A 19,565-nucleotide genomic window follows, 5' to 3' on the forward strand; every position below is an offset into this window, starting at 1 on the left:
GTTCTGGTGTGAAGTGTGCATTTTATTCATCATTTGGGCAACTTGAAATTGCCGTTTCCCCCCTGTGCACCTCATTGATTTCAAGGTGACAAAAGAACTGGTGGTGAGTCCGAGCTGTTTTACCTCACAGACCAACAGCTGCCAAATCATCTGTTTTGGAAGTCACATTGTTCACTGCCCCTCGGATCCCTCTTCTCCAGGCTGTTCTCGCAGCAGGAAGCCATCCAGTGCAGCCGCGGAGCCGGCCCCTCCCTGGCTCTCCCCTCTGTCAGCCTGTGTGGCATTTCCACCCGTGTCTGTCCTAGGTGCTCAGGGCCATCACTGGCTGTCACATACGTGAACGTCAACCCCCAGTTTCTTCAAACCACAGCAGTGCCACCCTGGTGCCTGTGACAATGGGATCCCCTCTGGTTCCAGCTCTCGCGATCCTTTCTGTAAGAGCCGTTCTGCCTTAAACGATGGGATCCCCAAAAGTGCAGCTCTCCTCGATGGCCAGGTTGTAACGGGCACCCTCCCCACCTTTGTAGGTGCTGGTCACGATCCGCATCCAGCCGTGCTCACCCTGTGAGGAGTGGGACTGTGCGTGAGGACTGGGGACCCCCCCACACCTTGCATCTCCTACCTCCCCTGTCTGCTCTCAGAGCAGACAGACCCTGTCCTCCCTCTTCAATCCACCTCGAGCTCAGGGACCCTGCAGTGTCCAAGCCACCCGCTCAGCTGCCCTTCCCCTTCCTAGGACCCCCATTCAGATAACGCTTTCGTGAAATATTTAAACTTGGTTAATCCTTAACACAAGGGGTACGTGGGTCTATATACCAAGAGCTAATTAATGTAGCTAAAATGTTGACTCTTTGAAACAGATGTCTGGACTACCTATTAATACCCCCATTTATAATTGTTGAATAAAAAATACTGACATTTCATCACTTTGACATAAATCAACTTCCCTGGGTTTCATCATAATGAATTAGTATCTGAAGCTGTAATCGTTAATACAAGGTCTCAGAAATGAAAATTCTGGCAGTTGCTGTAACTCCCCTGAGTTTTTAACCCAACTCAAACAGTGTTTTGAACTTCCCTGGTGGTAGAGTGGATCCCCTGCCAGTGAAGGGGATCCCTGGTCTGGGAAAATTCCACATGCCGAAAAGCAACTAGGCCTGTGTGCCACAACAACTGAGTCAGCTCTAGAGCCTGGGAGCTACAAGTACAGAGCCCATGCACCACAACTGCTGTGAAGCCTGAGTGCCTAGAACCTGGGTTCCACGAGAAAAGTCACTGCAGTGAAGAGTACCCCCTGCTCACTGCAACTAGAGAAAGCCCATGCAGCAACAGAGACCCAGCACAGCCAAAATCAACTTTTTTTAAAAAAGGCATTTTTGAGGAAACCCCGGTTATTACTTAGGAGACCATAAAATATGACAAGAGAAAGAATGAGATGGTTGTAAAGGAATAAAGCAAGCTAAATGGAAACTTATAAAGTAGGGCTCCTCAGCCAGGGTCTTCCCCACCCCCATGAGATGTCTGGAGATGTTGTGGTTCTCACAGCTGGGAAATACGGAGAAGGAGCATCTGGCATCAAATGGGTAGGGGCCAAAGAGGCTGCTGAACACACTGAGATGCCCAGGACAAGCCCCCTGCCCCCACCATGCAGTGCAGAAGCCCCCCAGCCCCACATCTGGAGCCTGAGACCCCACTGCTCAGGGCTGCAGTTCTCAGCTACAACCCTCCCAAACCATCCACGTGAGAGCAGTCCCAGTAGATTTGTCTTACCCATGGTTCTCCCCATGAGTTCCGGACAATCCAGTACTCCATGCCATCGCTGACACCCCACCCGGCCACGGAGACGATGTGGTTTATGTAGGCCTGGTCATTGTATTCGGAGTAGATGCCGCCAGTGTAGTTAGACATCTTGTCTGTTGCCATTATGCCACAGCTGAGAGCAAGCAGGGAGAGAATACGCACTTTCAGCGGCCACTGTTCACCACGGTTAGGAACAAATCACGTAATTCACACCTGATGGTTCTGCCCAGACTTCTGTTGTTACTCACCTGGCGTCCCCCTATGGTTGCTGTACTGGCAGCCCCGCAGCATGGGCTGCGCCCTGGGACCTTCCCACACACATATGCCTGCTTCCCAATAATCCTACCAGGGGCACATAGGCTGTTGAGCTTTATTTTTGATTAGATGCTAAGTTGTGTCAGGCTCTTTTATGACCCCATGGACTGTAGGCTGCCAGGCTCCTCTGTCCATGGGGTTTTCCACGCAAGAACACTGGAATGGGTTGCCATTTCCTTCTCCAGGGGAATCCTCCCAGCCCAAGGATCAAAGCCATGTCTCCTGCATTGGCAGGCAGGTTCTTTACCACTGAGCCACTGGGAAAGCCCTGAGCTTAATTTTGAGAAAACTCATGTGGCAGCTGTTTCTAGCCTTGCAGGTCAAGTCCAGAAGAAAAGGGGTGAAAATGACCTGGGTCCTCTCGACCAGAAGCCTGCGCGCCCACCGAGGGCAGGGGTCTCAGCTCCATACCTGATGGGGCCATTGGCGTAGATTTCTGCCATCATCTTCTCCCTCCCCGAAAGGGAACCGTAGTCACCGACCTTCCAGAGGGTGTAGTTCTGGATGACGTGGCATTCTTTGAATTCAGTGCACGTCCCACACTGGTTAAACTTGTCACACTCTGGGGACCGCATGGAGAGGCAGCGTGAGACCTTTTCCTCGTTAACACGTGAACAAAGCAGAGAGCCCAGACCCTAGTCTTCACTTTTCTAGCTGAGTGCTCCATCCACTAGCTAATAACATAAATCACCTTGCACTCAGGTGTTTAATTACCCTCTTCCTTCAGCTATAGGAGTCACGATAACCATTCCTTCCCCAGCTCTCAGCAAAAAGACAACACTAATTAGCACAAAGTAGGCGCTCAAAAGCTTGACTTTTCCTGAAAGCCAGGAGAAAGGCCTTTGCATAATACTCTATCGCTGAGAATAGAGGATAATTAAATTCTTGATTTTTAATAACTTTTAGTAATTTCCTTTGATTTCCAAGGGGAGCAGCCTTTTAATAAGATTATATTGTTGGCTAGTGAATAAGTCAACACATCTGGGGGGAAAGTAAGCATTTTCTTCATTTGAGGAGGCATCAAGAATTAGGGTTCAAAACGAAGTGCGGCTGTTAGATCTGGAAGACTCCACACCGTCTCGTGTGTTCTCACCTTGTCCATCCAGCCTCGAGCCCGCAGCCCCACTCTACTGCTTTCATGTTACCTATTTCTGCCATAATTTTCATGTCTGTCCATATTCCTCCCCCCAGGACAGTAAACTCTTTGAGGATTAAACTGTTGGTTTAATTCACCCCTTGGACACCAAATGCCCAGGACACCCTGAAACATGGTGGATCTGTGGCCACATTTGCTAACACAAAGACAAGACCACTTACTGCAAACAACCAGGGGCCGATGAATTCCATCTGGCCCTATTGTTCTAGGTGGGCTCGAGGGCCTGGCTGAGGATGGACATGACCAGTTCTGGGCAGAGCAGGGCCCCAAGACCGCCTGGGTCCCCAGTTCTGAGCCCTCGGGGCTCTCCTTCTCCTTTTCATCCTGGGCACCTCTCCCTGATCCTCTGACCCCTGTGGCATTTACTGCTTCAACAAGACTCACTCAACCAGTCTGGGGGGATGCTTTCTGGCTGGGAGTATGGCCAGGAGGCAAGGTGGGGGCACCTGTGGGCGTGGGATGGCGCCTTCAGAAGGCTCAGGGGCAGGAGCACACGTTTTATAGACGGGGTGGGGGGTGGCAGAAAAGTCCCCTCCCTGGGCCCCTGTTCATCCCCATCCTCCCCTTTCCTGTCTCAGAAGGCCCCAGCTCTGTGCTCTGGTTACGAGGGAGCTCAGAAAGGAGACTTAAAACTACCCACTGTGGGCCTGGGGTCTGGACTCCTCCTCTCTTTTGGTTTCCAAGGGGAGCAGGTTGAAAGGAACGTGCCAGCTCCAGGGACTGCAGGCCAGCTTGTGTTCACTGGTCCATGCAGTGCCCTCGGCCCAGGACCGTGACTCAGGCCAGGCCCTCCTGCTGCCTGCCAGCTCTCCCTATCCGGTTCCTGGAAACACTCTTCCCCGGAACCACGTTCCCCTTACAAACGCCATGAAACCACTAAAATGCCAGATCCAAACACCAGGGCCCCGCCTGGCCACAGTGCGCGTAGGGTGGAGAACCCCGCCCCAAGTCTTTCTCATTGGTCTTCTCAACAAGGATGCCAGGCCCCCATTTCCTGATCCCCCAGCCCCACCGCGGGGGCTCCGCCATCCTCCCCCGGGGCCGGCCACAGGACCTGAGAAGGGTGTGGGCCTGGGGTCCGGACCACACCTGCCCTGGGAAGAGCCGTGTGCCCATCCAGGTGCGAGTGTCTGGGGCGGGGGGCGGGGCGAGAGGGGCTTACCTTGGTCCTTGGCCTGGTAGTTGTTGCAGGTCTCGTCGGGGATGCCGTGCCGGTGGGCGTACTCCCACACCGGCAGGTCGTTGCCCCCCTCACAAGAGCCCGCGTCGCCGCAGTCGATCACGTGCTGCACCGACAGCAGTGTGGACGGCCACGCCCCCTTCCTCTTGATGTTGATCCGGTCTGCAGGGACAGCAGACCCGTGGGTCGGCACCCACCCCCTTTCCTGCTGTTCTGGGGGGCCCCCCTGCATCCCTCTCCGCAGGGCGCTCCAGTCCTCCGGGAGGGGGGGGGGCTCTGCTCTCTCTCCGCCACGCCCCTTCTCAGAACTGATGCCGACCCTCACCGCCAACTACCAGGACAGCTTCAGGGGTGTCCTGCCTGAAGGCTGCTAGTGACCAGCCCCCTCTAGGGCACTGAAGAGTCCAGACTAGGGGCTGGTGGGGTGACCCCTCTCATTCCCTACGCACCTAGGCCCACACACCCCACAGGTGCTGAGGGTGGCCACGCCCCTTTCCCTGCACACGCAGTCCTGGGGACCCTACAGCCAGTCCTACCCTAGCCGGCCACCTCACTTGCACCTCCTGAGGTGATGATCCCACAACCATCCATGCTGGCCCACATCTTGAGATCCCACCTCCAAGTAGGAAACTCACCAAGCCTGTTCTTTCCCTGATTACAGTGAGCAAGCAGCCAGGTCCTCCACCCCCCAGCAGCCCCCTCTAGGCGCTTCCTTCCTTCCCTCCTGCAGTCCCATGCCCCCCTACATCCCTGGGGTCACCTCCCAGGCTCTGGGCCCACATGGCTCTACATCCGCCCCTGTGACCTGCCCTTGGCCTTCTGGAACCCACAGCCAGTCACCAGCAGTGCCCCAGCTCTTTCCCCAGTGCCGGACCACGCTCCCCCAGGGCTCTACTGCAGACACACCTCTACAGAGCCTCGTGTGGCCAACCCCTCCCTGCGACAGGTCTCCCCAAGCCCCTTCTCAGCAGCCTCCCACAGCCGTATGCCCTCAACCCTCACAACCCCTCCCCAGCCTTGGTGACCCTCCAGCTGACATCATTTCACCCATTAGCCCTACCACTTAGTTCCCTTGTTAATGGACCACCTCCCTCCCACAGTGCTGGCAGAGCGTAGCTCCTCTGCTGCCTGGCACGTCATTGGTGCTCAGGAAATAAATGCATTTAGTCGTGTCCAACTTTTTACGACCCCATGGACCCACCAGGCTCCTCTGTCCACAGGATTCTCCAGGCAAGAATACTGGAGTGGGTTGCCATTTCCTACTCCAGGGGATCTTCCTGACCCAGGGATGGAACCTACATCCCTTGTGTCTGCTGTACTGGCAGGTGGGTTCTTTACCACTGCATCACCCGGGAAGCCTGCTCCAGTAAAAACACCAGCTGCCTAAATGAACTCACTGAGGTTTTACTGATTGCAGCCTCACCCTGGAAGCCCCCTTGCCACGAACGTGGAGGTTCTCCATCCTGGCCGCATGCTGGGCAAGGCCTGGAGGTGGGATGAGGGCCCCCTTCGCCCCCACTGCTGTTTCCCAAACAATCTGCACCTGACCCACCCCCAGAGGGTGGCACTCGGCACTTCCCCTTTCTGCCCCTCATCTTCCCTGCTCATCCATGGCCACCTGGTCACTTACTGAGCGCCAGGCCCGGTTCAGTGAGCAAAACAAAGCTCCCACCCTGTGAGCTTCATGTGGTCGGGGAGATGGGCCATGGCAGCAGTAGATGCAGTGGTGCCAGGAAAAGAGGGGAGAGGGTGAGGGTACATACAGACAGTGGGGGGCACCCATGAGAGGGGCAAGGGCCGGGCCTGAGGGCACCCTCCCATTCTTCAGCTCTTGACATGCAAACTGGGTCCCAACACCAAATAAGGAGTCGGCTAACATAGGGTCTGCGGGCAAGTCAGGGTTTGGGCTAACCTGCCTGAAATCTTAAAACAGTTTCAAGCAGGACAGAAAGGGGCCCAAGTCAGCCTGGGTCGGAGCTATCTGAGGCCTGAGGTGGGGTGGCAGGGGAGCAGCAGGTGGACCGGGCAGGCAGCTTCGGCAGCGAGGCCAGGGCCCAGTTCTAGCAGAATCCTCGATATGCCTTGAAGGGAGAGCCCAGCCCTATGGCCTGATTGTCTGAAGGTCATAAACAGGTGGCCGGCGAGCTTCTGGGCTTCAACCAGAGTGAGGGAAGGAAGGCGTTCTCCTGGAGCGATCCGGAGGCCGGGGAAGAACTGATTTGGGGGTGAGGGTGGTGGTGGAAAGGAGGAGCAGGTGAGGTTTGAGGTGTCAGGTGTCCAAGCGAGAGGGAGAACGTCAGGTGGACGTGAAGGCCAAGTCCAGATGTAGGGTCCTGGGAACCCAACATTCAGAAGTTAAGTTGGGAGGATGAGGAGCTGGTAAGAGGGTCTGAAGGGGCCAGGGAGGCAGAGATCAGGGGCCCACTGTGACTGAAAGCCAGGAAAACATTGGGGTGGGGGGTCACGGATCAAGCACAATCAGGCAGGGCGAGGCCAGGGGGTGATCACCTGGCCTGCCCATGGCGTCCCCATGCTGGAGACCTTGGCAAGGAGCTGGAGGTGTGGCTGGAGGGGTTTGAGTAGGGAAGAGAGGAAGTGGGGGCTGCAGGCACCTCTGAGAGCCCAGAAGTTGGGTGGCAGCTGGGGGTGGGGTGGGGCAGGGGTGGGCATTGGCAGGGGTAGCCTTGGCCAGGGGCTCAGATGCTGGACACCCAGGGATGGGAGGGCAGGCGAGCTATGACCAGCTGTGGTAGGCGGCAGCTGGGCCGGCACCCTGGAAGTCCCCTTCTGGGGGCTTCTATTTGCTCAGTGAAAGAGGAAGAGGATGTCTGCTGCTAGGGAGGATGTTCGAGGGTCGGGAGGGGGAAGCCATTGTTTGTCTGCCCAGGAGGGCCCACTCCGGTCAGTGGAGGGTTGACCTCTGAACAGGGAAAGGTCAATGGACAACCCTTCCAGGCATCTGTTCCTTTACAGATGCAAACTTTGGCTTGTGACTCCCTCCTAAGATCCCTCAGGCTTCCGCCAGGCCCCTCCCCTGGGCCCCTGGTGACCTTTTCAGCTTCCCCTACCACACCCTCAGGACCCCGCCACAAAGTCCCTCTCAGTTCCTCTAGGCCAGTGAGCGCCATTCTTGCCAGGCCTTTGCCATGAGCTTTGAGCTCAAGGCCACCCACACCCTGCTTGGTTGCCCAGCCCAGACGTCTCCCAGTGGCTCCTTGGTTAAGCCTCTAGCTCCACATTCTCCAGGGGCCGTGTCCATCTCCATTCCAGTCAGTGGGGGCCTCCCCAGCTAAAAATAGGACTCAGCCTACCAGCCCCTTCCCTCCTCCTTCCTGAAGGGTCAGAAGTACCACCCAGCCCCCAGGAGAGATGGGGCAGGGCCACCATGGACACCCACCAGGTGCCCCTACTACAACGGTGGACCCTGTGGTCCAGATTCCCACCCCCACCCCCCACTCCTCACCCTCAAGGCAGCCCAGCTTCTGGGCTTAGGTCCTGGCTGTCACTCACACTCACACAAAGGTCTAGTCTCCTGACCACTCAGCCAGGAGCCTTGGTTTCATCTACAAAGCGGGAGCAATCACAGGGCAATCAGGAAGCTTCAATGATACGCGGAATGCTGGCTAGCAGCAGTAGCCACTCTGTGATCAGTCTGCCTAGCACAGTGCCTCAGGGCAGGAGTTTCATAGATTCCAGGGTGGAACCCCTGGGTTGCCAGAAGACACAGGCTGGTGTGAAGTCTGCAACCCACCCTCCCAGGCAGGTCCAGAAGTCTGCTCAAGTGGTGTGAACCTCTGACGTCCCCTCCTTCCAGGCCTCAAGCTTCCGACCCTCACTGTGGCCAGGTGGCTAAGGTCCAGATGAGAAGAAAACTGGCCTTTCTCAATAGCCCCAGCCCAGGACAAGCATTCATTTCAAATATTAACTACCCTGAAAAGCAGCTTCACGTTCACATGCCCAACTCCAGCAGGGGGTTGGGCGAGACTGTGGTTTGGGCCCCAGTGGCCCAGGTCACAAGCTTTGAGACAGATAAGGGTCCTGGAGCTTCAGTTCTGTGACTGCTGGGCACGCACAAGGCCCCAGATCTGCTCCCCGAGGCCTGACACAGACACCCCCTCCCCATCCCAGGTTGAATCCCTGGGACCCTGGACTGCAGCCACCCATTCTGACAGGAAGGCAGCTGGATGGGCCTCGCTGGCCCTTGACCTACCCGCCATGGCACTGGTGCTGCCATGCGCCCAGCAGGAGCCACAGTACTGGGGGATGTGCTGGTTTCTGGTGACACTGGCGTAGTTGACCCCATTCACGTTGCGCCAGTCCCAGCTCTTGGGGAGATCCGACGGGGACAGGTACTCATAAGGCCGGGGGTACGTCCTGGGAACAGACACCACCAACAGAATCAGCACTGGGCACCTCTTCCCTCTCCCGGGGTGGGGATGGGGGGCCCAGATATCCTCCCCAGTGGGAGGGCGAGAGGGAATGGGGACGACCCATCTCATGCCGGGAGATCCCCGCCCTCTCAGACTCTGAAGCTGGCAGGGCACCCCCCACCCCCACCCCACCCCCACCCCTAATGCAGGAACCAGACTGCTCCGGCCAGCAACGCCCCAAATGCAGGTCGGGGAGGTTGGCCTGCTTCCAGCATGGGTGAAGCCCGTCCAACCCCGCACAAGTGAAAGGGAGGGCGCCCAAAGCCTAGGGGCTGGCCCTGACCAGCAGAGGTCAAAGGAAGCAGGGCGCCCTGGTTGCTGGCACCCCAAGGAGGCGGCAGGGTTCCCCAGGCAGCTGAGCGCGCGCAGCCCCGGGAGATGGGCAAGCCCCCCCAGCCGCCCCGACCTGCGCCCCAGCTGGGTGAGCCGGTCCCCCTGCAGAGGCCGGTAGCAGCCGCGGCCCGGGCGGAAGTGGAGGCCGGCCCGCGCCGCGCCCGCCAGCAGCATGAGCAGCAGCAGCAGCGGCAGCACCAGCGGCCCGGACGACGCCATGGCTCCCTCGCCAGTGCGATCGGACCCCGATTCGAATCCTAACTCGGATCTCGCGCCGGTCACCCCTCCGCAGGCTTCCGCCCCGGCCCGCAGGCCCTTAAGGTGTCTGCGCCCGGCGGGACACTCCCCCGGGGCGGGGCGCGCTGCTGCCCCCGGTGACCCGGCCACGCCCCGCCCGGCCGCCCGGCCCGGCCGGGCTCGGGTCACGCGCCAGGCCTCGGCGGACCCCGCCCCAACCCCCTCACTTGTCTCTTGTTTCTGATCTATCAGACCTCATTCATTCTTAGGGTCCCCCGCCCCCAGCCTTGGTGTCTTGGGACCCTTTGGTCCGGAGAGATGCCCCGGATCCCCGCATCCCGCCTGGGTCCAGCCTCCAGGGATGATGGGCAGGGGTCTCCCTGCAGAACTGCGCCCTATTCTAGCTTCCTGATGGAGGAGGGCATGGCAACCCACTCCAGTATTCTTCCCTGGAGAATCCCATGGACAGAGGAGCTTGGCAGGCTACAGTCCCAGGGGTTGCAAAAGAGTCAGACAGGACTGAGCACCTGAGCACCCTAGCTTTCCCTGAGGCCGAGACCCTTTCTGGAGAGACGTTGCTCCTACATAGAGAAGGAAGACTGAATTCTTCTAGAAAAGGCCCCTCAAGGAAAATCTCACTTGGAGACTGAATCTTCTTTCTCCCTGCCAACTTCCAAAGCTGCCTGGAGAGGTTTCTGCTAACAAAGCATTTCATCTCCAACAACCGAAAGCAGAAGTGCGACCCCAGGGGCCTGGGTTTCATAACTCACGAGTTCCCTCCTCCTCCAGCTCCTCGTGACTGGTGGTCACCTGAGCCGGCCACAGCATGGCCTCCCTGGTCTTGGGAGAAAAGGGTTCAGGCTTTTTGTCCTAGCATCCAGTGTTGGTATAGGGTCCTCAGATGTGGGGATCCTGTTCTTACCACATGGACACCTCCCCTGGTCCCTGTCTTTTGCTCTGCTGGCACCAAGCCTGCACACAGAAATCACAGTAGCTGCCTTGTGGACCTCCAGCCATTTCTGTGGCTGCCCTTGGAAGCCCTGAGGCACCCATGGAATCCCAGTAGGGCTTGGTCCCCGCGCCCAAGAAGCTGTCTCTGAGGTGACATGTAAACACGGCCTCTATCCACTGAGGTGTCCTTTATCTTCTTGGAAAGTTGGCTCCTTGGTGCTTGCCCCAGCATGTGTCCTGGAGCTGGTCCCAAAGCCTTTCCCTTTCCCTGGGTGCAGCAGGTGTGGGAAGGGAGTTTCCAGCCGGGGTTTCCCCATCTTTCACCTCTCTCCTCCACAGCCAAGGTGAACCAGCCAGTGGGTCCTCCATCCATAGGAGGAAACAAGCTGGCGGGGTTGTCCCTGGGTGACCCCGGTGGGGTCTTCCTAAGAGGTGGGTTTTGGGTCTCCTTTAAAGAAAAATATGAGCTTCTCAGGTAGTGCAGTGTTAAAGAATCTGCCTGACAATGCGGAAGACATGGATTTGATTCCTGACCTAGGAAGATCCCACATGCCACGGGGAAACTAAGCCCATGAGCTGCAACTACTGCACCTGTGCTCCAGAGCCTGTGCTCCTCAACAAGAGAAGAAGTGAGAAGAGGAAGTGAGAAGCTCATGTGCAGGAGAGTAGCCCCCACTCGCCACAACTAGAGAAAAGCCTGAGCCGACACGAAGACCCAGCACAGTCAAAAATAAATAAATAAACTTTAAGAAAAATCATACAAGCTCATAGTTGCTGAAGAATGACCACAGTGGTTCCCCTATTGTAGGGTGATGAATATTGTGGGGACCTCTTGAGTGCCCATAGATGGTCAGGGCCCAAGAGGTGCAACACGGGACACAGATGGCCCCTCGGCCCCACCTCAAGGGAGTGCTATGAGGTCTGGGGCTGCATCCCTGATGCTGGCTGGAAATGTGCCAGGTTATAAGCTCTTCCGTTCCTGCCGTGTTGGGGGACCTGGATGCTCTGAGGGTGTTCTGGGCTTCTCGCAGGAGGTCTATGCACATCAGTATTATGATGGTCAGGGCTGGTGGCGTGGGCATGTGACACCTGACATCAACAGGGCCCTGAGCGCTTGGTGAGATGCTGGTCTTCCAAGGCCTCTCATTTTCATTTTGAGCTGCACATTCTGGAGCTGGGCCTACCTGATGATGCAACCTCCGTAGGCCAGGGTCTGCGGAGGGGTCAGAGTGGGGCAGTGGTCACGCATTGGGCCCTGGAGAAGGCAGGTTCAAGGGAGGTTCAGTGACATTCTCAGGCTGACAGGCAGTGGTGTACCAGGGTTTCCCTGCCCTGGAAGTTATGCAGACTCAGAGGATGATGGGAAAATCTAGCAGGTGGAGCAGGGAGGGAGGCCAGACATTTGAAACCACAACTTTCAAGGCAAGAAGAAGTGAGTGAGTTCTCCTGTGACCTGCTCTGCCTCTTCAGCACCTGTGATGGGTGAACCACGTGGAGTCAAGCCTCTGGGCCGTTTCTTCCCCCTGAAGTTGGCTCTGGTCCACACATATACGTCTGCCTGGCTCCCAGCTCTGAGGGATGAGCTGGCTGCGTCACTTTGGGAGTCCCTCAGGGCTGCGGTCTGTTGAGGGAGGGGCCCTAGCTCTGGCCACTGCTGTGAGGGGAAGGCGTTTGATTCCAGGAGCTCTCTGAAGGTGCACAGATGAAACTCAAAACCTGCTGGGACTGCAGAGAGGAAGGAGTTGCTGGACTGGCTGCCCGGCCCACCTGCTCATCTCTCCCCAGAGCAGCTGCACCTGAGTTGCAGGTTTGGGGACCCTGCGGATATGAAAGCTCCTTCTCTTCCTGATGCCACCACTGCTCTGCATGTCTGGGAGGGGGTTTTGTGGATAATGACTCGTCTTATCTGCCTGGGACAGAGGCTTAGGGAGTCGGCCTGTAACTGAGGAACTGATACGTCCCTGCCACTGAGCTGTGCCCAAAGGCAGATACAAAGTCAGTCTAGACAACTCCTGTCTGGGAAAGTCTTCTCTCCTTTGATCCTTGGCACAAGCCTGTGAGGTGGGAATCAGATGCTGTCATCCATTTTACAGGTGGGGAGACTGAGGCTCCAGAGAGGATGAGAGACCTATACTCAGACTGAGGTTCATGCGTGGCCGGTTTGAATCTAGGCTGTTTTTCTTTTTTATTGCCCCATAAAGTCTCCTGGCAAACACGTGATGCAAGGCCATGACACAAAGGCCTATTCATTTCTAAAAATAAAGTTGACTTGTCCCCTCATCCTGATAAAGAAATCTCTTACACTTTAAATCCAGGCTGGGGCCGACCCAGCCTCCCCACTTGCACAAGGAGAACACAGGTGAGTTTTCATTTACTGTGGACTTGCCGCCGAGCCCTCTCCTCCTTCTTGGCTCATGCCATCCTGCCTGCCCTCCACCGGCAGACGGCACACACTTCCTATTCTCTCACCTTCCTGGGCTGAGTCAGGTCTTGGATACTGCCTTTATTGTGATGGGTGCTGGTGTGCAGGGAGGCATGTCTGGCTCGTGGGCAACATGGGTCCCTGGAGCTGCTCCTCTGTCCACACAGTCACTCGGTTAGATGTTCACACTGACCCTGTGCCCTGAATTGGTCCCCAAACGCCATCGCCACCACAACCCTCTGCTGGTCACACAGGCTGGCTTGGGAGGAGACTTGCCTCCTGGGGGTCACATTTGTGAGACTGGCCTGTCAGTCTGACCTTCAGAGCATGCCACCCACTGTCCACCCGGCAGGTCCCATCAGGCCCACCCAGGAGCCTGCACAGGAGCCTACCAAGGAGCCCTTGGAGTGTAGCCTGCCTCGTTCACCGGATCCAGTCTTCTGGGACCCAAAAGGGAAGTTGGCAAGCATGCTGAGAACCTAGGATGCGCCACATCATTGTCCCAGCCCTGGGGACACAGGAGTGTCAGTCCCTGCCTGCCAGGAGTGGACATTCTGGTAAGGGGCCACATGGAAACAGGAAGAGTGTCCAAGCAGAAAGAGCTGGATCCAGAGATGGGGCCTCTGGGAGTTTGCTCTGGGGTGGTTCTTTCAGCCATCCTGCGAGTTGGGATTGACTGATGGGGACGCAGCTATGGAAAGTGCTGGACTTTCCAAGCATGCGCAAGGGCCTTGAAAGGCGGACACTCCGGGTAGGTGTGACCAAGTGGCCTCAGAGATGGCTGGAGAAGAAGGAGGCTGGGCGAGGTCCCTGGGTTGTAAACGCACCTCTCAGCTGCCGCGCTCTGGGATCTAGGGCCAGCTTCCTGCTTCCCAAAGGCCACTGTCCTCAAGTGCAGGGCTCCTCCTCCGCCACCAGGTCCCACCCAGCCCTCCCTTGTCCCTCCCTCCCTGGGCCAGGCCTGTGTCTCCGCCTCCTCTGGCTCCCTCCCTGCTCCCCACCCACCCCAGGGGTTTCCCCATCAATCGCAACAATATATCAGCTGCGGTGAGAAGGGTGGTTTTACCCTGGTGGCCGCTAGCTTCCTGGGGAGCAGTGGTGAGGTCTTTATGTTCTATGAGCTCCCTCTGGGAGGAAGGATGGAAGGATGGAAGGCTGGGGGGTGGTGGTCAGTTTGAGGCTATTGCGGTTGTGGGCGGGAGAGCTGCTGCTGGTGGTGGGTCACTGATTTTGCTGGAGAGATGCTGAGATGGGTGGCAGTGCTGGCAGGACCCAGTTATGGACCAGAGGTGAGGAGGAGGCCTGGCTGAAGGCTGGCTGGCCAAACTGCCTCTCACACCTGGAATCATCTTTTTAGAACCATCTCTGGTTCTGCCGTGTCATCCTGGGACACGTGTCAGGTCCCTCTCTGAGCTTCAGTCTCTTCCACCAAATGAAACAACCATCCCCTGACTTGTTGTTCAGTCGCTAAGTTGTGTCCGACTCTTTGTGACCCCATGGACTGCAGCATGCCAGGCTCCTCTGTCCTTCACCATCTCCAGGAGCTTGCTCAGATTCACATCCATTGAGTCAGTGATGCCTTCTGACCATCTCATCCTCTGTCCCCCACTTCCCCTCCTACCCTCAATCTTTTCCAGCATCAGGGGATTTTCCAATGAGTTGGCCCTTCGCATCAGGTAGCCAAAGTATTGGAGCTTCAGTATCAGTCCTTTTAATGAATATTCAGGGTTGATTTGCTTTAGGGCTGACTGGTTTGATCTTCTTGCTGTCCAAGGGACTCTGAAGAGTCTTCTCCAACACCACAACTCCAAAGCATCAACTCTTTGGCACTCAGCATTCTTTATGGTTCAACTGTGATATCCATGACTACTGGAAAAACCACAGCTTTGACTCTACAGACCTTGGACTGTAGAGGTGGGTGCGACAAGAGAGATGGTGGCAGAGCACTTGGTAAGGGACAGAGAAGGGTTGTTTGGCAGGTGAGTCTCTCCTCCCTGGGGGGCAGGAACCACATTTCTTACATTTCTGAGGTCCTTCAAGCTCTTCTGAGTTCCCCAAAGAATACTCAGCCAACATTTGTTGGCTAAACAAATAGATTTCTGAGGCTTGTACAGCGGAGGTTTCTTGGACAAATGCTGGGCTTGAGGAAATATATATTTTTGTTTGATTTCATCCATGTTGTGCTTATCTCTCTTTCTGCCACTGAACATGGCTTATCAGGAGCTGCACACCTTGGGAGATGGGAGAGATATGAATGAGAAGGTTAATGTTTCCGTACACCTCAGAATCATGGCGGCTCATGGGAAGTGTGTGTGTGTTTCCTCCTGCAAATAAGAGGTGCCACAGCCCAGGACGCTGATTCTCAATATACCTAAGAGATGGCATGTCATCCCCATTTTGGACTTGAGCCTGGAGAGGGATGGGGAGCCGTCGGCGTGGGGCACCCAAAGGACAGAAGGTCTCAAACTCCTCCCTGGAGCTGGGCAGCCTGGCTTAAAGAAAAACAGTAACCAGTTTCTTGGTTACTTTTTCTCTTCTTGCAGTTACTTATTAATTTTCCCAGAACTTTCTTTTACAGTAGGGGAATGCATGAGGAGGAGAGTACAAGCAAGTGGAGCTCAGTTCATCTGATGATCTGCCCACATCCGCTGAGTCACTCCTAATGGCCCCTCAGATGTCATTTTCTTACTAAGACATTTGGAAAAATTTCTGCCTCTGAATCACAAGCAAACACTGTAATTCACCAGTCTTCTCTAAGTTATGCAAGGAACTTTGATGCACTCAGAAGTGGAAGCTCTGGGCGGATGAAATCAATGAATTCTCTGAGAACTTTTTCTCCTACTTGAAGTTCATTTGCCAAGTGGAGGATGCGGGGAGCTCTGTCCGACCACTGGGGTCACCTCCACAGGAAGTCTGGGAGCAGCTGATGTGGGGTTTCTTGATGACACTGGTTTTCCTTATCATCTTGGTCCTGTTCCCATAATAGACCCGAGTGTCATCCAGGAAGGGGCTTGCTGCCACAGGCTTGTCGAGGGCTGCTTCTCACAATGAAGGGCTGGCCTGAGGGTACTTAATCATCTCCAGGGTCCTCCGGTGTGTGGGGTCACCCCCGGCATGCAGGGGGCTCCTGCCCTCTGCCCCCCTGGAGGTCAGTTCAGGCCCTATCACTGTCACCTGCTTTTGTCACAGACCTTCTTGGGGGAGAAGATGGCTTTGTCACTCATCACGGATGGCCGCTTTAAATCCCTTGCTGTGCTTCAGGGCAAGGGGTCACCTTCTGCCTGGCAGGAGGGCAGACCTTGGGTCTCCCATGGGGGCCTGTTCACCTGTGTGTCAGGAAGGGGGCACTCCTAGGGGCCTGGGAAAGGCATTGTGTCTTCACCACCTCACTGGCTCTCAATAACCTGGCAGCCAGAGGGGTGCGTGTTCCCCAGGGGGTCAGGTACCTTCATAAATAAGGACGAAGGGGCAGAGACAGGCTGGTGTCAGCCCCGCCATGTGGCCCGCCTCTTGGTGCTGCCTGACATGTTAAGTCCTGCGCCCGCAGCAGCGCAGGCCAGACACCCAGTAGGCGCTCAGGACCCAGGCCCGGGAGACAGTGGTGTCTACAGTCAGTGGCATCGCTGCTTTCCATCACGTGAAGCTGACTCGAGAAACACTGCCGGTGCAGTGGTTGAGGGCTGCTCAGTCCTTAACGCAGACTTGGGCCTTGGGACCACCATTGGGCTTTCCAGGTTTGAGGGAGGTAGGCCCCCAATCCCAGCCTCCCTGCCTGGCATCTGTCCACCCCCCCATCAGCCCCCACCCCTGACAGTGCATGCCACCCAGGCTGAGTAAACACTGCTGGCCCCACCAGAATCAGAGCACACAGGGTTCCTCTTCCCCCCTTTTGCCATCATTAACAGAAAAACCTTTTAAGCGCTCATCTGGAATTCTGGCAAACTCAGGTGACCCAAGGAGGGTGCTCCAGGGTGGAGGCTGGGGGCGCCCAGCTTGCTGGACTGCATTCCTCTGGCATGGAGTGAAAACACAGGTGGAGGACACCCCCAGACCCTCCCAGCAGCTCTGCCCCCCACCGCCTCCCGTAACTTCCCAAAGTAGGTCTGTGCTGACTCCACGTACTATCCCTGTTCCCTGGAACCGTTCACACGGTCAGCCTGGACCACCTCCTAGAGAAGGAGGAGAGAGTTCCGCCCTGCCCATTAGGACACACTCCTGAATAAACACATTATTGGCTGTGGGGAAGCTTGCCCTTCTGAGTGGGGCTGCTCACCCTCGCCCAGCTGTTGGTCCGCACTCAGCAAACATTGACTGAGGCACTTTGGGGACTCGAAGGTGAAGCGATGCAGCAGCTCCCAGGCTGTTGGGGAAATAAGGCAGGAATATAAGTGATGAGCAAACAAAGCTGAGTGTTGGAAATTGCCACCAAAGCTCTGGGGCCACCGGAGGCGGGGTGTCCCTGACCCCCCAGGGTCTGTCTCCTGCTCCAGCCTCAGAGACGCAGGGGCCTACCGGGCCGGGGGAGGGCGGGGAGGGCAGGTGGGGTCACCAAGGGAAGAGGAAGGAGTAAAGGCGAGTGGGACACCCATGGGAGCTGAAAGGCTCATTCTGTGTGTGTGTGTGTGTATTTCTTAATATATATTTAACTATATTGTGTTAGTTTCAGGTGTTTAGCACAGTGACTTTTTTTTTTTTTTAATATCTCTTCTTTTTCAGATTATTTTCCCTTAAAGTTTATTACGAAATATTGAGCAGAGCTCCCTGTGCTGTAGGTAGCTCCCTGGGCAGTAGGTCCTTGTTGGTTATTTATTTTATATATAGTAGTGTTTATCTGTTAATCCCAACCCCCTGGGACTTCCCTGGTGGTCCAGTGGCTAAGACTCCACTCTCCCAATGTAGGGGACCTGAGTTCGCTCTCTGTTCAGGGAAATAGATCTCATATGCTGCAACAAAGACACAGCACAGCCAAAAAAAAAAAAAGGAAAACTCAACTTCTGAATTTATCCCTCCCTGCTGTATATTTTTTAATTTGTGAAAAATACTGCTAAGCACACGCATATTTCTCCTCTTGGATTTACAGTCTCTTCTTTACCTAGGGGGCAGCCGAGTTTGGAGCAGACGCAGGTGTGAATGATGTGGTCATTCAACTTGGAGAAGAAAGAACTTTCCAAACTAAGAGATATGTCGCAAGAGTCCTCATCTCATTTCTAAGTTTGGAAAGATTCACCAGCTCGTAACACGTCCCCGTTTGCTTAACATCCCTCTCCACATGTCACTCAGTCGTCGCTGCCCTGCTGCTTCAGAGAAGGTTGCGTGGTGACCTTGAATACCTCAAAGTGTCTCCTGAAAACAAGGGCTTGCATGCGCGTAGTCCCCAGGCCAAGATCAAGTTCAGGAACTAGAACGTGGCTGCAATGTTATTATCCTATCTATACAGTCTGTTCTCAGATGTCCACAGTTGTCCCCTTCGTGTCCCTTACAGCAACTCTTTCCTGGTCCAGGACCTGACCGAGGGTCATGGAGCTCTTAGTCTGCATGTGACGGGTGAGATCACCGGACTACAGACAGGAGTGGGTCTGCAGCCAGCACCACTGGACAAAGTCCTTCTTCCCCACCTATGGGTTTCCCTCCCAGCGTTCACCTCAGCTCTTGGCTCTGTGGTTGAATTCCTGGGAGGGCTGGAGACTATTTTCCCCAGGAAGTCCACTGGGAATGACTTCCCTGCTCATGTCACTGACCTCACATCGGGGTATCCCCGGGCCTGTAGGAAGGCATGCGGTTCAGGAGTTGATGGTCAGGCTGGGGCTTGCAGGGTGAGAGGTGATGGGCAAGGGGCTGGTGGTGAGCCTGGTTTGCTGGGAGCATGGGGCTGAGCATCTCCAGTGTGGCTGGCCCTCACTGGGTGTCAGGGAAATGTGGCTGGGACTCTGGGTCTGAGGGACTTCATCGTTTGGTAAAGGAACCAAAGTCAGTGAGACCCCAATGATGAGAGCAAAGGGGCAACAGAGCAGAGTTGCGGGGGCGGTGCAAAGGGGCAGCCAGGTTGTGTCCTGGGTAGAAAGGTGGGTGGGGCAGTCACAGGCTTTTACGTTAAAAGGGGCCTTGTCATGTCAGGGAGGGGCGAGTGGCCGCCATGTGAACACCGTGCTGGGAGAGAGCAGTCGTGGGCTGAAAGCCCCATGGCCCGGTGTGGAGGAGGGAATGTTCCAGAACCCTGACCATGCAGGACCAAAGTCTGGAGCGGGTGCTGAGATGGGAGCCTGGAGCCAGGTTAGCAAAGACCTTGATGGCAAGCCGGAGAGTTTAGATCTTACATCTCCACTCTGATTTCCCAAACTCCCAAGAACATGTCACCCATACAAATTTGGCCAAGTTGAAAAAGCAAACTTTCTCTTATTATCACTTTACTATTGGGCTTCCCACGTGGCGCTTGGGGTAAAGAACCTCAGGAGACGTAAGAGACTAAGTTTGATCCCTGGGGTGGGAAAATCTCCTGGAGAAGGGCATGACAACCCACTCCAGTATTCTTGCCTGGAGAATCCTCATGGACAGAGGATCCTAGTGGGCTACAGTCCATAGGGTTGCAAAGAATTGGACATGACTGAAGGACTTAGCAAGTTTTTTTTCCATTAACATTAGAATATACAACATAAAAATAAGAACTGTCCATCCATGTTCCACCTCAGCGCCATCAGTGGCTTTTAGACAAAGCACAGCTGAAGACGAGGGAGGTTCTAGAGG

General features: G+C 55.7%; 1 protein-coding gene and 1 long non-coding RNA gene across 3 annotated transcripts; one reads left to right on the forward strand and one right to left on the reverse strand.

Annotated features, from left to right (window-relative positions):
* Position 1: 1 nt before the first annotated feature.
* CTSZ (cathepsin Z) lies at positions 2-9,548 on the reverse strand. Its single transcript, XM_055434074.2, has 6 exons — positions 9,288-9,548; positions 8,662-8,825; positions 4,434-4,613; positions 2,527-2,677; positions 1,771-1,933; positions 2-562 (listed from the first exon to the last, which is right to left on the reverse strand). Exons 1-6 carry the CDS (start codon positions 9,431-9,433, stop codon positions 452-454), a joined length of 915 nt encoding a protein of 304 aa, XP_055290049.1. The 5' UTR covers positions 9,434-9,548; the 3' UTR covers positions 2-451.
* A 4,317-nt stretch (positions 9,549-13,865) lies between these two features.
* Positions 13,866-18,626, forward strand: LOC148775397 (uncharacterized). 2 transcript variants are annotated; one of them, XR_016039227.1, is made up of 4 exons: positions 13,866-13,922; positions 14,599-14,738; positions 15,045-15,972; positions 17,921-18,626. It is a non-coding gene; the product is annotated as an uncharacterized LOC148775397 (long non-coding RNA). The 2 variants fall into 2 exon arrangements; XR_016039228.1 differs by lacking the exon at positions 15,045-15,972 and having other exon boundaries at positions 14,599-14,803; positions 17,921-18,620.
* Positions 18,627-19,565: the final 939 nt, after the last annotated feature.

This window comes from Moschus berezovskii, chromosome 15 (genome assembly GCF_049115385.1).
Source record: "Moschus berezovskii isolate FMDL1 chromosome 15, NW_MosBer_1.0, whole genome shotgun sequence".
NCBI lineage: Eukaryota > Metazoa > Chordata > Mammalia > Artiodactyla > Moschidae > Moschus > Moschus berezovskii.

Coding starts and splice junctions, on each gene's coding strand:
- CTSZ (XM_055434074.2), bottom strand. CDS start 9,433: ATGGCGTCGTCCGGGCCGCTGGTGCTGCCGCTGCTGCTGCTGCTCATG. Junction 8,826..9,287: donor CTCACCCAGCTGGGGCGCAG/GTCGGGGCGGCT, acceptor GTCTGTTCCCAG/GACGTACCCCCGGCCTTATG. Junction 2,678..4,433: donor CTACCAGGCCAAGGACCAAG/GTAAGCCCCTCT, acceptor TGCGGTCCCCAG/AGTGTGACAAGTTTAACCAG.